This window comes from Molossus molossus, unplaced genomic scaffold (assembly GCF_014108415.1).
Source record: "Molossus molossus isolate mMolMol1 unplaced genomic scaffold, mMolMol1.p scaffold_m16_p_24, whole genome shotgun sequence".
NCBI lineage: Eukaryota > Metazoa > Chordata > Mammalia > Chiroptera > Molossidae > Molossus > Molossus molossus.
The window spans coordinates 12,416,830-12,433,155 of NW_023425360.1; the positions used below are offsets into that span (position 1 = coordinate 12,416,830).

A 16,326-nucleotide genomic window follows, 5' to 3' on the forward strand; every position below is an offset into this window, starting at 1 on the left:
TCGCTGGGCGCTGCTCTCTCATCAAACATGCTTTCGTGGCTCCAGCTCCCCACGAAAGTGAGCGTGGAGACATCGAGGGACAGACCCACCTGTGGGCCTCGGCCGTGGGTGTGCAGGTGTACTCGGGAGGGTAGTACGGGGGAGGGGGCAGAGGGGGGATGAACTCATCGAAGTCCAGGGTCTGGTGGAGAACGGTGCCATGGGGGGTCAGGCAGGCAGGGCTGGTGGAGTGTGCCCTCTGTGGAAGGAACTAGAACACAGACATTCAGAGTTACTGGGGGCACCTTCTGTGGCCTGTAATTGGGCTAATTACACATAAGCTTTAAGGAGCCGTTTGGAACTTACGTCATTTAAACTGTCAAGCCTTGCAGCTCAACACACATTTTTATTTTTTATTTTTTTATCCTCACCCAAGGACACTTTTGCATTTATCTTCAGATAGAGCAGGAGGGAGAGAGGGGGTGAGAGAGAGAGAAACATCGACATGAGAGAGACACAGGGACTGGCCGCCACCCACACGACCCCAACCCGGGCCAGTGAAAAACCACAACCAAAGTACATGCCCTTAGAGGGAACCGAACCTGGGACTCTCTGGTCCGTGGGCCGACGCTCTAACCGCTGAGCCAAACTGGCCAGGGCTAAACACGCATTTTAAAACGATGGCTCCATGAGGACACCTCGCACCCGAAGCCTCCTTTGCTGTTTCCCATGCTGCCTGGGCAGTACGTCCTTAATCACGTTCCTACCTCTAAGCCTGCATCTTTCCATCGTCCTCCCAAAGCCTGTGGTGACACGGTGCCAGCTGTCCCCGGGTTAAGACAGCGCTTTTAACCCAGCCAGGGGTGCTCAGTGGATGGAGTGCCGTCCCATGGACTGAGAGGTCCGGTTCGATTCCTGGTCAGGGCACATGCCTGGGTTGCAGGCTCCATCCCCAGCAGGGGGCGTGCAGGAGGCCGCCAATCAATGTGTCTCTCTCACATCAATGTTTCTCTCTCTCTCTCTTCCCCTTCCTCTCTCTAAAAGATCAATAAAAACATATTTTAAAAAAAGACAGCACTTTTTAAAGCGTGTTCGTGACAAAACATCAGACCCTCAAGGTGGTCCTTTCCAGCCCCTCCCAAGTTTCCACAGTGAAATAAGTTTGGGAAACCCCACCCAGTACAGGCTGTTCCTGGAGGCCTGGGACGTACATTGGTACATTAAAGGCCCTAAGGAGACCTGCGTGGAAAATCCATTCACGTGTTAGCCCACTGAGGGGGCACTTCTCACAATGTCATCATGGGTCCCCTTGGACACAGAGTCCCTATTAATATTTCACAGTTCTAGGGAATTCACATACTGGGTAAAACAGTGCTTTGAGGGAAAAGAATCCTTCATGAGCTCCAGAACATTCTACGGGGCAACCTTAAAACTGAGCCCTGGCCGGTTTGGCTCAGCGGTTGGAATGTCGGTCTGCGGACCAGAGAGACCCGGGTTCGGTTCCCGCTAAGGGCATGTACCTTGGTTGCAGTTTGTCCCCGGCCCTGGATGGGTCGTGCGGGTGGCAGCCACTCGATGTGTCCCTTGCACGTCGATGTTTCTCTCTCTCTCTCTCTCCTTCCCACTCTATCCGTACAAAAAACAGGTAAATGTCCTCGGGTGAGGATTAAAAAACAAACAAACTGAGCTGCTTGTTGCCCTGGCTGGTTTGCTCAGTGGTTAGAGCGTCAGTAGCAGACTAAAGAGTCTCAGATTCGATTCTGGTCAAGGATATGTACCTAGGTTGTGGTTCAGTCCCTGGCCCTGGTTGGGGTTGTGCAGGAGGCAACCAATCAAAGTGTCTCTCTCATTGTGTCTCCCTCCCTCCCACTCTATCTGAAGATGAATGGAAAGATGTCCTCAGGTGAGGATCAAAACAAAACAAAACTGAGTTGCTTGCTTTAGAGCAAATCGAGGTGACAATCAAACAAGATGGACGCTGCCTCCACCTGGTTTCCGTTTCTGCCCATTGACAGCACTGATCCATAACTTCTCTCTCCACCCTCTGGTCACCGCTCCCCAGAGGTTGCCTGTGACATGAAGCCTGAACTGCTTCTCCAGCTCCAATCAAGGTGTCACCGCTACAGCTGCGGAAAGACCCTGTGCTACCTGAGACCTCCCACTGCCCGGGGGTGAGGGGTGGGCGAGGCCAGGACCAAAGCCAACAGTCCACGGCCAGGCAAGGGCCCTTCCATGCGGAAACGAGTCTCCGAACACGGCGTGGGAATCAGGGTCTACAAAGGGTTAGGGAGAAGATGCCATTTGAATGGGTCTGACAAACTAGCAGGATTTCAAAGGGTGGGCTTGCAGCCATGTGCTCCGGGCTCAAGAGCACTACTGAGCTAGTGAAAGATGTGTTTTATTTATTTATTTATTTTTAATCCTCACCCGAGGACATTTTTCCATTTTTTTGTTCAGATAGAGTGGGAGGGAGAGAGAGGAAGAGAGAGAGAGAGAAACATCGATGTGAAAGGGACACATCGAGTGGCTGCCACCCGCACGACCAACCAGGGCCGGGGACAAACTGCAACCGAGGTACGTGCCCTTAGCGGGAACCGAACCCGGGTCTCTCAGTACCACAGGCCGACGCTCCAACCGCTGTGCCAAACCGGCCAGGGCGAAAGATGTGTTTTAAAACAGCCTGGCTGGTGTGGCTCAGCGTTTAGAGAGCACTGGCCTGAGGACCAAAGGGTCGTGCGTTCGATTCCCGGTCAAGGGCACATACCTGGGTTGCAAGTTCGATTCCCGGCCCCAGTTGGGGTCATGTGGGAGGCAACCAATTAATCGATGTTTTTCTCTCTCCCTCCCTCCCTCCCTTCCACTCTATCTAAAACTCAATGGGGAAAAATATCCTGGGGTGAGGATTAACAAAAAAAGTCAAGCAAATTTAGGTAAGGCTCTAGAAGTTAACTACTAATTCGGGAGGTCCTGGGGAGCCAGCGAGGGTTCTAGAGCCGGGAGCAGCGCTATCACTGCATGATCAAGTGCCCTCTGGTGGCAGCGAGGAGAGTGGTCTGGAGTGGACAGAGGCTGGAAGGCAGAACGTTTATTTATGCACAAGTGTGGCTGAGGTCACGATGTGGACACGATCAAATGTTCTGACAGCAGCGAGCTCTGAGCTAATGGAGAAGGAGTGGGGCCAGGTCCCAGCGACACATCAGGCTGAACTGGCTCCTGGGTTCTCCTTCCCACAGAGCCTGGTGCTGGTCTCCCCTCGGCTGTGTGTGCAACTGTCTGAACCAGCCGCGGCTCGATGGCTGGTGCAGGTGGGTCTGTGCTCCTCCACCTGGAAAGCCATCTGCCCTGGTGCTTATTCCTGCACACGGCTGAGCAGCTGGGAGGAAGCCACATGTCTTTGAGGTCTAATAGGGAGCATTTTGAATTAGTCTAGAGAAATTAGAAAAATCAATGACATACTTAAGCGTGAAATGCAAAAACGAGAACACCTTCCTGTGAAAGGTGCAATTCCACCAGGAAGGAGAACAAGCATTTTCACGAGAGGGGAGCCGTGGGGACGATCCCATTAGCAGGTTGAGCTAAGTGACTGTCATACACCAGGGGCTTTTTAAAGGTTAAGCGACAGGCTCCTTTTCTGCCCTAAACTTCGGATCACCTTCCCAGTGGGGTGCTGGCATCTCAGACTCACTTTGTTTCCAATTGAGCCTTTTATTTTGGCTCCTCAGCCCCCACAGTGGCAACCTGCAAGTCATGCCTGATGTCCCCCCACCCCCCCATCAGTACCTGTTTAAAGAGGCAGAGTCTGTCTCAAAGCCCCAGGCCTCCAGCTCTGCAATGTATGAGATGCCTGGGCCAGAAGTCTGCAAACCACATTTCCCCGACTCCCTTGCAGCTGGCGCCCTGTTAGGTTCCGCCAGCAGGGGGCGCTAGATGGAGTCTGGAAGGCAGGCAGGACCATGGTGTTCCTGTGACTCTGATCCTTCCCCACTTCCCCCTTCTGTTCTCCCAACCCCAGAGGGTGGTAGCTGCCTGCCCAGTTGTTGGGGTCTGTGTGACCCCAGGGCTACACTCGGTAACCAGCTCCCCTGTTAACTGTGTTGAAATCCCAGGGGCAAGTTCTTTTCCTGCCTGGGTCTTGACAGAAAAGAGGGGCAGGGCAGGCCCCAGGGGTCTGGAGACCAGGGGCTGGGAATTCCAGGAACAACTTTGAGTTTTCAGTAGCTGCTTCTCTTCCAGGCCCCTGGATGGCTGCTAGCCCCCTTTTACACTCCACCCTGGGCACCTGACCACAGCTGCCCTCTCTGGTTCACGGGAGAACAGGGGCGAATTCTCCCAGCATTTCCGCCACGTTCTGGAGCCGGAATGGCTCACACACACCTTTGGGGTTTTCTGTAAAACATACGGGGAAAGCCGCCTTCTTCCCGCCTTCCAGAGACTCGGTAGGAATCGGCAGGACTATTACTAGAGTAGTTTCCTTAATGGGCTCTCGTCGTCCACCCACCAGAGAGCTGAGTTCTCCAGACGCTGGCACGATGCCCACCCAGGGGCCCTGCTGCTCACTGGTCCTGCCACCTCGCCCAGGTCAGCGGCGCCGACCCAGGGCCACAGGGCTGCGTTCCCGACCAGGTTAAGGCCATGCCAGTCACTATGGCAATTCATCATGAACTATGAATGCAGACAGGACAACCTGCGTGTTCTATGAGAACCACGTGGAACCTTCTGGAAAGACTATAAAGGAGGGTAGCTAAGCAGAAACGATGGCCAAGGGAGGTCCCGGCAAGGCGGCTGGCCCAGAGCGGAGAACCACAGACACCGAGGGGTGGTCTGCGCTCCCCTCTCTCCGGGTCGCCCTCCACGGCAAAGGAACTGGACCTGGGAATCACAGCTGGTGCGATTTCCATCAAGTTCACGCAAGAAATACAACCTGCTGCGCCAAACAAACCCGTAGATCAAAGGAAGATTATGGCCCTGGCTGGTTTGGCTCAGCGGTTAGAGCATGGCCCTCGGTCCAGAGAGGCCCGGATTCGGTTCCCGTTAAGGGCATGTGCCTCGGTTGCAGTTTGTCCCCGGCCCTGGTTAAGGTCGTGTGGGTGGCAGCCAGCTGATGTGTCTCTCTCACATTGATGTTTCTCTCTCTCTTTCCCCCTCCCTTTCTCCCTCTCGCTCTAAAGATGAATGCAAAAATGTCCTTGGCTAAGGATAAGAAAAAAAGAGAGAAGATTATGACCTCTGATCAAAAGATTGATGGACTGTCCAGCCAGTGTGGCTCAGTGGATTGAGCATCGTCCCATGGACTGAGAGGTCCCAGTTCAATTCCTGGTCAGGACACATGCCTGGGTTGTGGGCTCGATTCCCAGTAGGGGGCGTGCAGGAGGCAGCTGATTGATGTATCTCTCACATCAATGTTTCTACCTCTCTCTCTCCCTTCCTCTCTCTCTAGAAAAATCAATGAAAATAGCCCTGGCTGGTTTTGCTCAGCGGTTAGAGCATCGGCCTGCGGTCCAGAGAGACCCAGGTTCAGTTCCCGCTAAGGGCGCGTACCTCAGTTGCAGTCTGTCCCCGGCCCTGGTTGTTTGTGTGGGTGGCAGCCACTCGATGTGTCCCTTTCATGTCGATGTTTCTCTCTCTCTCTCTTCCTCTCTCTCCCTCCCACTCTATCTGAACAAAAAATGGAAAAGAATGTCCTCGGGTGAGCATTAAAAAAAAAAAATCAATGAAAATATATTTAAAAAACAATTGGTGGACAAATGATCATTCGCACATTTGAAGCCGAAATACAATGTCCATGCTATGTATGCATCATTTCTATAACTGTCTGCTGTAACTAGCTTGTTAGAATCACCAGACCCCCATCGGTCCTAGTCTGATAGACACGTAGCACCCACCACCCAGTGACATTCTTGTTGAATCCAGACCTCATGGAAAGTCACTGTGGGTCCCCGGAGATCGGCCACAGCGGGGAGCTGGCCCAGCACCAGGGCGAACCGGGCGGTGAAGACACTGTGAACTGAGATGCTGGGGCTGCCAGGGGCGGAGTGCGTCTCTCCCTGACCCCTGACCCCTGACTAGCTCTGTGCACCAGCCCCCAGCTACCACCTCTGTGAAGGGCACAGAGCCCTGTCTGCCCTTTCTGAGAGTTCTGCTTTACGAGAAGACAAGGGACAACATTAAAGGACCCACTGAGTCAGCCAGCGCCTAATGGAGACAGAGGTGAGGGCAGGCTGATGCTCAAGTGAGGAGAGAGAGAGTCCAGTGAAACAAAAAATGGAAAATGAGACTACACCTAAGAAATAAAACTAGAGACAGGAGATAACAGATACTTTGGTGGCAAAAGCTTTCTCCGCTTAACTATCTCAACGCACTGAGTTTTGCCGGTGGCTTGCTTTTCGCCACTATTCCCCGAACGTGTGTGCTGACAACCCCTAGAATTTTGTCCGTTTCCATCCCAACATCTCAGCGGCAGCAATGTGTTTAGTGACCCGCTCTGCCTGAATTGTCCCCAAGTACTCACCTCTGTTGTCATAGGAATAAGTATCTGTTTGAACGCGTATTTCACTGGATTATATTGAATATGCGTTTGTCATTCGAATACCACTGGTATAAACTGGTTTGGGGCCAGACATGACAGTCTCTTGGAAGGCTGATGACCAGATAGCTGAACTGGGGACCTGCAGAGGTCCCCAGCAGGGCTGTGCTTGGGCAGGGGCACAGGTCTTCGCGGCGGGATGGAGATGTGTGGCTGTCTGGCCAGGGTCTCATCCCTGGTTGGTTGCGAGAACACTAACTGCACGTACAGGACCTTACTTAGCACCATGTGCAGAGACGCAACCAGAAGCAAAAGTCAAGACCAGGAAACAACTTGAGCATCGGCAAAAAAGACTAAAATAATTGGCTTCATTTCTGACGTGGCGCAAGGCAGATATTAAAACATCGCTCCAAGTATTGACCTAGAAGGCTTCTCATGATATTGTTGGATTATAAAATCAAGTTGCAGCCTGGCCAGTGTGGTTCAATGGATTGAGTGTCCTCCCATGGACTGAGAGGTCCCGGTTCGATTCCCGGTCAGGGCACATGCCTGAGTTTTGGGCTCCATCACCAGTAGGGGGCGTGCAGGAGGCAGCCGATTGATGTTTCTCTCTCACATCCATGTTTCTCTCTCCCTTCCTCTCTAAAAAAAAAAATCAATAAATACGTATTTAAAAAATCAAGTTGCAGAATAATATGCATGGTGTGATTCCATTTTGGCTAAAAGGAGGGAATAAATGACAGGAAGACAGAGAAGGAGAGAGAGAGTTGGAGGGAGGGGAAAAAGGTAGATCATTTATACATGTTAACAGAAGCTCTGAGAAACCAAGACATGGAAGGGTTCATGGCACAGTTTGCTTAGGAGAACAACGTGAAAAAAGGGAGATTGTTAACTTTTTCTTTGTATATCCCCATATTTTATTTGCTTCACTGGTTGAATATTACTTCTTTAATTAAAGAGTCTAATGAAATGAAGTAAGAAAATGAGTCAATTACATCTCAATAAAGCTGGAAAAAAAGAATTTTTTTAATTAAAAAAAGGTTCTCAGGCTCCCTGATGAGTGACTCAGTTCTGGGTCCCCCCTCACGGTGTAACCACAAGCCCCTCAGGTGGTCCCACATCTTGGGCACAGCTTGTGTGGCTGGCGTGGTGCAGCCTCTGACCTCACGTGGCCACCACACACTTTCTTTTCTTTTTTAAATATTTTTTAATTGATTTTTTAGAGGGAGAGGAAGGGAGATGTAGAAACATCGATTGGCTGCCTCCTGCATGCCCCCTTCTGGGGGTCGAGCCTGCAATCTGAGCATGTGCCCTGACCTGGAATCGAACCAGGACCTCTCAGTCCTGGGGTGACACTCCACCCACTGAGCCACGCGGGCTGGGCCACCACACGTTTTCAAAGCCCAGTCAGCCTATCATCTCATGCATCCTGCCAGCGGCCCTGTGAGGACAGCAGGGCGTGAGGGGTCTGTTCAGGGCACTGGAAACCAGGGCAAACAGGTGGTGATGTGCCCAAGGCCACCCAGGGGTCGCACAAGGGGCCAGGGTCCCACACCCCGTGGCTCCGGCAGGTCAGCAGTGCAGCCAGGGCCTCAGAGGGGCAGCAGAACCTTGCCTGTCCCCAGCCGAGGTCACAGAGGGAGAGGGACACCCCATCTCATCTGCTTCTCCTTCCGGGCCAGGGTTTAGCATCCTCACCACAAAGTACGTTGCCATGGAATCAGCTGTGGCTCTGACCACGCGCAGCACTGAACTTCCATGTCGTGCTGCACCGTGGATGGAGGACACGGGACCCCGAAGCCACGGTCACCGCTGCCACGTGCCAATGACAAACTGGTATCCCCTTCATTTACCTCATTAGATCCGCATCATAGGGGAGGTTCAGGGGCCAGTCCCGAGTCACCTGCTGTAAGGGCACAGCTCTGTGGCTACGACAGCCTTCATTCTCGTTTAGTGGGTCATTTCCGTTTGCTGCTTCCAACCAGGGAATGCCAAGCTTCTGCATTTACAGCCCGAGAGCAAACCCCGCCAGGTGAGGACTCCTGGCCTAACCTCTCCTGCCCATGGCGCCGGGAGCCAGCTCCGGGAGGCCCCGCCGAGCAAGGCTGCAAGGCCAGCTCCACCTCGGAACCGTGGACCCGGCGCCTCGGAACCGGGAGCCCCCGGCAAGCGCCCCGGCGGCCGCGGCTGTGCGGACACGCCCTGCGAGGCCTGGGATTAGGATCAGTGACTTTTAACGTCCGGTCATGATGCTCCCTGGCCCTGTATCTTGAGTGACCAATGAACTGCCACCGGGTGGACGAGAAAACAAATAAAACAGACGACTACGACTTGTTCTTTCATGAGATGCAGAAAACACCGTGGAGGAGGCAGGTAGGTCTTGAGGGGGGAGGGAGAGGGGCAGGGAGAGGGGTACAGACAGAGACAGAGACACAGAGACAGAGACACAGAGAATTCCTATCCACAGCATCACAAACCAGCATCTTCCTCTCCGTTTCTATGGTGCCAACTTTAGTGGTGACACACTGACCCGTGGGCTGGGCTCCATCAAGGGAGAAGGAACAAGTGGGTGACCCGTTCTTGACCTCTTCCTGCTCCAAGGCAGCAGCAGTGTTTCCTGTCGGACCCTGGCCAGAGGCTCAATGACGGAGGGCGTCACCCGCCCCTGGACAGAACTCAGGGTTAACCCGCACGTCCGAGCAGCCCAGGGGAGCAGTGTCTGAATTTGAGAAGAATTCACCCTCTAGACGACCTTCCTGTATTCAAAGGGGATTCTGGCCCTGGCCGGTCTGCTCAGTGGTCAGAGCGCCAGCCCACGGACCAGAGAGTCTCGGGTTTGGTTTCGGTTACGGGCACGTACCTCAGTTCATCCCCGGCCCTGGTCGGGGTTCGTGCGGGAGGCAACCCGTCGATGTGTCTCTCTCACATCGATGTTTCTCTCTCTCTCTCTGTCCCACTCCCTCCCTCTCTCCCACTCTGTCTGAAGATAGATGGAAAAATATCCTGGGGTGAGGATTTAAAAAGTAATAATAATAAAAGGGGGTTCTTGAGCCGGAAAAAGGAGGTTCGGGGCTCAGGGGATGTCAGGACTACAGGACCGTCACTAGGATCACGCAGGGGCACAGGCCGAGGTGGCAAGACTCTGCCCACCCTCAAACACACACATCCATGGCACCCCATGTGCAAATTCCGACTTCCCGAGGGCAGCCAGTGCTGACATCCACCAGGGGCCATCAGGAAGCCACAGTGTCCCCTCTACCACGTGGCTGTCCGCCTGGCCAGAGGAGGGGCCCAGGCGCCTGCCCGCGAGCGCGGGGGAGGGGCACTCACCATGCGCAGGACATCGGAGGACACCATCTGCATGCAGCACATGGCCGTGGCCAACGCACACACGATGGTGGCGAGGACGTTGAGGGCGCACACGCTGAAGAGGAGGTCCTGTGAGCAGAGACGCAGGGGTCAGCCTCGTGCTCCCGTCCTGTCCAGAGCCGGGGCGCCAACTCCTCCACTTCTTGGAGGTGTCACTTTGGGGATTTTTTTTTTTTTTTCATAATCAAAACTGGCCTTAACCCGCCTGTGGATCAAAGCCTCCATAAAAATCCAAGGACAGCCCTGGCTGGTGATCTCAGTGGTTAGAGCGTCAGCCTGTGGACAGAAGGGTCTTGGGCTTGATTCCCAGTCAAGGGCACATACCTGGGTTGCAGGTTCGATCCCAGCCTGGTCGGGGGCATGCGGGAGGCAACTCATCCATGTGCCTCTCACATCGATGTTTTCTCTGTCTCTCTCCCTCCCTCGCTCCCTTCTACTTTATCTAAAAAGAACAAGGACAGGGTTTGGAGAGCTTCCAGTTGATGCACCTGGGACACTGGGGGGATGCCACCTGGAGCAGGTACGGAAGCTCCCCCTCCCCCACACCTGGCCCCATGCATCTCTCCCATCTGGCTGTTTCTGAGTTATAATCTTTTATAAGAAACAAAACAGTAATCTAGTAAGTAAAACAAACAAACAAAAAACCTGGCCTTAAATATAGATCCATGTGTTTCTTTTTCTACAGTGGAGATCTAATTATTCTTAGACACTAAATGAATTATCTTGCAGTCTGGGTGATTATCAGGAATCACTGTCAGAGAAAATCCTGAAATCGTCAGCACAGTCACAAACTATAACGTAACACGTGCGAAGTATTGAAGAAAATGTCAGATTTTACATGAAACTTTGTACCTCGAGATGACGGATTTGCCAGCAGTTATAAGAAGTCATACAGAGAGATCCAGTGTACCCTTAACTCAACTCCCCCCAACGGCAGCATTTCACAAAACCACAGCACAATGTCACAACCAGGACAATTACAGCCGAGACAAAATATTCCCATCACTATAAGGACCCCCCCGCCCCCGACACACACAGCTTATTGCTTTTTTATAGGTACACCTATCTCTCTCTCTCTGTGTCCCCCACTCAATCTCTTTCTCAACATGTCAGCCTTTCCTTTAGTCTCCATTTCTATAATTTTGTCATCACAAGGATGGCACAGAAGTCCAATCACACAGCCGTCACCTTTCGAGACAGCTGTCTTCGCTCAGCTCAACTCCCTCAACATTCATCTCAGCTTTGGGTGAACGGATAGTTCCTTTTTCCTCCCTGAATAGTATTCCACATGACACTGATATACCACAGTTTAATCATTCACCAGCTGAGAAATATCTGGGGTTTCTTCAGTTTGGGGCAATTACAAATGACGCTGCCGTGAACATCTGTTTACAGGTCTTTGTGTGCCCATAAGTGTTTATTTTTCTGGAATAAGTTTCCATGAGTACAATTGCTGAGTCATATGGTAATTGCATGCTTAGCTTTATATTTTTTTATTTATTGACTGATTGACTTGAGAGAGAGGAGGAGAACACTTTGATTTGTTGTTCCACTTACTTATGCATTCATTGGTTAGTTCTTGTCTATGCCCTGACTGGGGATCAAACCCACCACCTTTGTGTATCAGGAGGATGCTCTAACCAGCTGAGCTACCTGGCTGGGCTGCGTGCTTAGTTTGATAAGAAACTGCCCCAATTATTCTCCAGAGTAGCTGAACCATTCTGCATTTCTGCAGCAGCGTCAACCCAGCTCTTCAGAATCCTTGCCAGCATCTGGTATAACCGTTTTTATTTTAACCACTCTGACAGGTGTGTGCTTTTTCACTGTGGTTTTCATTTGCACATCCCTGATGGCTAATGTAGAACAATTTTTTTCATGTGCTTATTTGCCATCTGTGTATCTTTTTTTGGTAAAATATCTGTGCATCTGTTTGCCCAATTCCTAACCATTCGCTTCTTTACTGTGGAATTCTGAGAGTTTTCTGCATCCCGGATTCTGTTCCTTTGTCATACAGATGTTTTGCAAACACTTTCCCCAGACAGATGGTTGGCTTTCACCCTCTGCACAAAGGTCTGACAGCACACAAGTTGTTAACGTCCCTGAGGTCCAACTTACTTTGTCCTCAGTCTAGAAATTTCAACCTTATTGACCACATATTCCATTGACATGGAAATGAACACCCTTCTGAAAAGAGCATTAATTTTGTATCTACTTTCATTCGCACCCAAATAAGGCCACTCACAGAAAATTAACCCGAATCATGATGCTTTGTTTGAATATGTGTAACGAGGCCAAAACGCTGCTGAGTCTCATGGAGTGTATTCTTTTCAAACAAAGGCCAAAAGACTTCATTTCCCCCTCTCCTTCCAGCTGTTTAAAGGCTTGGCTTTTGTTCTAGAGAATTACACACCACCTGGAATTCCTTCAGAATTCTTTTTCTGACTTAAAAAATAATAATTTTACCTTGGCCAGCCCTGAAATGTACATCCTTGGAAGATACCTTCACAGAGTCAATCAATACAGCAGGTGTTGCCCGGCCAGTGTAGCTCAGTGGTTGACGGTGACCCATGTACCAAGAAGTCGCCAGTTCGATTCCCAGTCAGGGCACGTGCCCAGGTTGTGGGCCTGATCCCCAGTGGGGGGCATGCAGGAGGCGGCCAGTCGATGTTCTCTTTCATCAATGTTTCCATCTCTCCTCCCTCTCTCTCTAGAATCAATAACATCAATAAAGAAAAAAAAAACTTTTTGTTTAATATAGCAAGTGTTTCACTGTAGATACTGAGTTCTGCTGCTGGCCATTTGGCATACATATGCTAATAAAATTAAGAAAATCATGTATATAATGAATCACATATAAAACAAAAAGGAGAACAGAAAAAATGTTGTACTAAGGACCATCAGGAGTGGGGAACCTTTTTTTTGCCAAGGACCATTTGGATATTTATATAACATCATTCACGACCCATACAAAATGATCATCTTAAAAATTAGCCTGCTCGCCCTGGCCACTTTGGTTCAGCGGTTGGAGCGGCGGCCTGAAGACCAGGGAGTTGTAGGTTCGATTCTGTTCAAGATCACATCCCTTGGTTGCAGTTTGGTCTCCGACCCTGGTCGGGGTTGTATGGGAGGCAAACAGTCGTTGTGTCTCTCTCACATCTATGTTTCTCTCTCTCTCCCCCTCCCACTCTATCTGAAGATTTTTTAAAAAAGGAAAAATATCCTCGGTAATTGTGCGTGTGTTATAATGACAAGGGATGGCGTTGGGCTTGACTGGAACGACCCCACTTTATTGTAATTATCCAGTTACGTGACACAGTACTATGTTCCTGTGTCTTTCATGGCAGCAACGGGAGTTAAATGTGGAGGAACAGGATGTCAGCAAAGAAAGGTGAAGTTCTGGGGTGGGGGGTAGGGATAAGAGACCATGGCCGGCACCACCCGCTCCCACGTTCAAGGCGGGGAGGCCCTGCAGAGCGTAGAGCCTCCGGCATCAAGACACAGGGCGCACTCTGAACTAGGCTGTTCTGCCCCGAGCCCGCAGCAGAGATGGAGATCTCTAAGTTCCGGACACTCGGTCTTCCCATCACCAGCAGGACTGAGGCATTCTCTGTGGGTCTCTTTCCATCCATCCCCCTCCCTCTTCAAATGCAAGGGTGGGCGGCTCAGGCCTTCATTAACACCCATACCTGGACGGCTCCAGGGGAGACCTGGACAGCTACCCCAACTTCCCGACTGCTCTCCTTGCTTCTCGAAGTCACCGACTCGCTGGGGTACCCGAAGGGCCTCTCTGATCAGGGTTGTCTCTTACGCTCCTTTGCCTCTCAGGTCCCACGGTGGATTAACATTCAAGACCCAGGCGGAACCTCACTTCCTTCAGTGTCTCCTCAAACAGCTGAACCCCCAGGGCACCCTGCACAACCGCTCACACAGAAAAACGCACCGTCGCCTTTAAATAAAGGAGATCGTAAAGAAAGACTCCACAAGAGCTCTGTGCAAGAACGAGCTGGTGGTACGACGGGCGTGTGTGTGTGTGTGTGTGTGACACTTGTGACCTCTGTTTTCCGTAAACCTCGAGACGAGCACATCGCGGAACAGGTCCCAGGCCACTGAACTGGCTGCTGTAGACGGCAGCTCTCGCGGGCAGAGGTCTGCGCAGTGGGCCTGGATACTGATCCCGCAAACGGTCTAAGGAAGGTAAGTGGTTCACGGTGGAACTCCTGGAAGCTGTCGTTTCAAGACGCAAACACCCATTCGGGATCTCCGTCCGTCCAAGGCCGTGCTGGCCTTGCCTTGCGTCACAGGTCCCGTAAGCCATCGACGTGCTGCTAGAGGTGGACAGGCTGCCCCTGACACGACACATGCCGTTCGTGCAATGGCTCTGCCCCTCCGAGCGAGGACCCGAGAGGAAGCCGACACCCTCTGCAGGTGGCGCAGAGCGCACCTCACTGGCCAACTCAGGGGCTGCCTTCCGCCCTTGGAAGCAGTAACTTGTCGTCGTCAGTGGACGGCTGCGAGATGCCTAAACTATCATCTGTATAAATAATCGGGACTCACGGGCCACGTATTTTCTTACAGTTCTATCAAGTTTTAAGATCAAGAAAACTACTTGTGCCCTGGCCGGTGTGGCTCAGTTGGCTGGATGTCGTCCCATGTATCAGGAGGTCGCTGGTTCGATTCCCAATCAGGACACATGCCAGGGTTTCGGCTCCATCCCCAGTGGGGGGCGTGAAGGAGGCAGCCAAGTGATGTTTCTTCCCCTCCCTTCCTCTCTCTGAAATCGATAAAATCATATTATTTTATTTTATTTTTTTTAAAAGGTTTGGTGGTACAATCAGCCATTTTTTTTAAAAGGGTAATGTTTTATTTTGTTTGTTTGTTTGTTTATTTATTTATTTTTTTGGTACATGCCCCTAGCAGGAACCGAACCTGGAATTCTCTGGTCCGCGGGCTGATGCTCCAACCGCTGAGCCAAACCAGCCAGGGCAAAATCATATTTTTTTAAAGCAAGAAAGAAAAGACCCATGACGTTGCAGCTTTAGACACTGTACTGCATGCTTACTGGAGATCCATTTGCAGTCGTTGCTAAAACGCTCTTATCCTCTGTGACTCTAACAGTGAAGGTGAAGGCCAATGGAGACCCCGGTGTGCACACGGCCCCTTGAGTGGTGCAGGGGACATGCTACAGTTACCCTCGATTGGCTTCCCTTGCTGTGCTTCCTCTCCAGCCAAAAAATGGTTCCCCAAGGAGTCAGAGAGGTGGAATGTTTTCACTCACGGAGCAACCCCTAATGTACCTCTTTCGTGTAGGACTTGAAAGCCAATTTGGTTTGAGCCTACTTAAGAGGAAATCAGAATGGAAGGAATCGATTGGTTGGCCTAATAAATCCACACAGTCCGCAAGGCCAGGGACCCAAGTCGACTTGAGGAATTCGATCAAAGCAGCAAATTACTGCCCGTAGTTATTTATTGATTTAGCTTTGATTATGTGGGACAGTAATTGATTGAGCCGTTCACCTGGGCGGGCGCTGTATTAATCCAGCCTCGGTTTGGCAGATTGGGAGTGAAGAGGCTGGGAGAGGTGAGGACCCAGACCGAAGTCACTGCACCGGGCTAGCCCGGGGGAGGGGCGGTAAGTCTCAACTTGCACAGGCAGCAGGATGGACAACGAGGGAGAAGAAGTGGGAGCCCATTAGTGAGCTGTACAAGCAGAGCCTTTGGGAAGGGAGAGAGAGGGAGAGAGGAAGAGAGAGGGAGCGAGCAGAGAGAATAAAAGAAACACTAGAGTCCCTCCTGTCTACGTTTTTGTTGTTTTTTCTTTATTGATTTTAGAAAGACAGGAAGGGAGAGGGAGAAAGATAGAAATATTGATGAGAGAGAACATCAATCAGCTGCCTCCTGCACGCCCCCTACTGGTGATGTGCCCTGACTGGGAATCGAACCCGGACCTCTCAGTCCATGGGACAACGCTCAGTCCACTGAGTCACACAGGCCAGGCGCACGACGTTCTTTATTCTTCATACCGGCAATGCCATTGGTTTGGCTGATGGAGCCAAATTCTACCATCACCCTTGATTTCATTTGCCGTGCACACTCCACATGCAAATCCTCCCTGGTGGCTGTCAGCACAGCTACCAAGCTCCCCAGGGCTCCGTCCTGTGCTCCAGCTGTGCCAGCTCCCAGCTGAACTTCCTGGACTGGCCAGTGGCCTCCCAGCTTCCCAGGCAGCGTGAGTTCCAAAAGCTACCAGACTGAAGTCTGCAAAGGGATGTCGGACTGCCCGGTGTCTCACCATGTGGCACAGGCACATTCTCCTCTCTGCTTCCCAGCTCTGTGCGCTGAGGACTGGCCTAGCTTTGAAACCCCAGCAGGTGCTCAGCCGCTGTGGCTCTGTGGATGGAGCGACGTCCCATGGACTGAGACTTCCCGGTTGATTCCCAGTTAGAGCACATGTCTGG

The 16,326-nt window shown here is 51.6% G+C and overlaps 1 protein-coding gene across 1 annotated transcript in view; it reads right to left on the reverse strand.

Moving 5' to 3' along the window:
* The window catches only part of FAM189A1 (family with sequence similarity 189 member A1), a 115,830-nt gene that overhangs the window by 6,969 nt on the left and 92,535 nt on the right, over positions 1–16,326 (reverse strand). Inside the window, exons 5-6 of the mRNA XM_036278153.1 lie at positions 9,833–9,940; positions 90–250 (exon numbers count right to left, since the gene is read on the reverse strand). Coding sequence (XP_036134046.1) covers positions 90–250; positions 9,833–9,940 — 269 coding nt within the window. The remainder of the gene's footprint in view (positions 1–89; positions 251–9,832; positions 9,941–16,326) is intronic.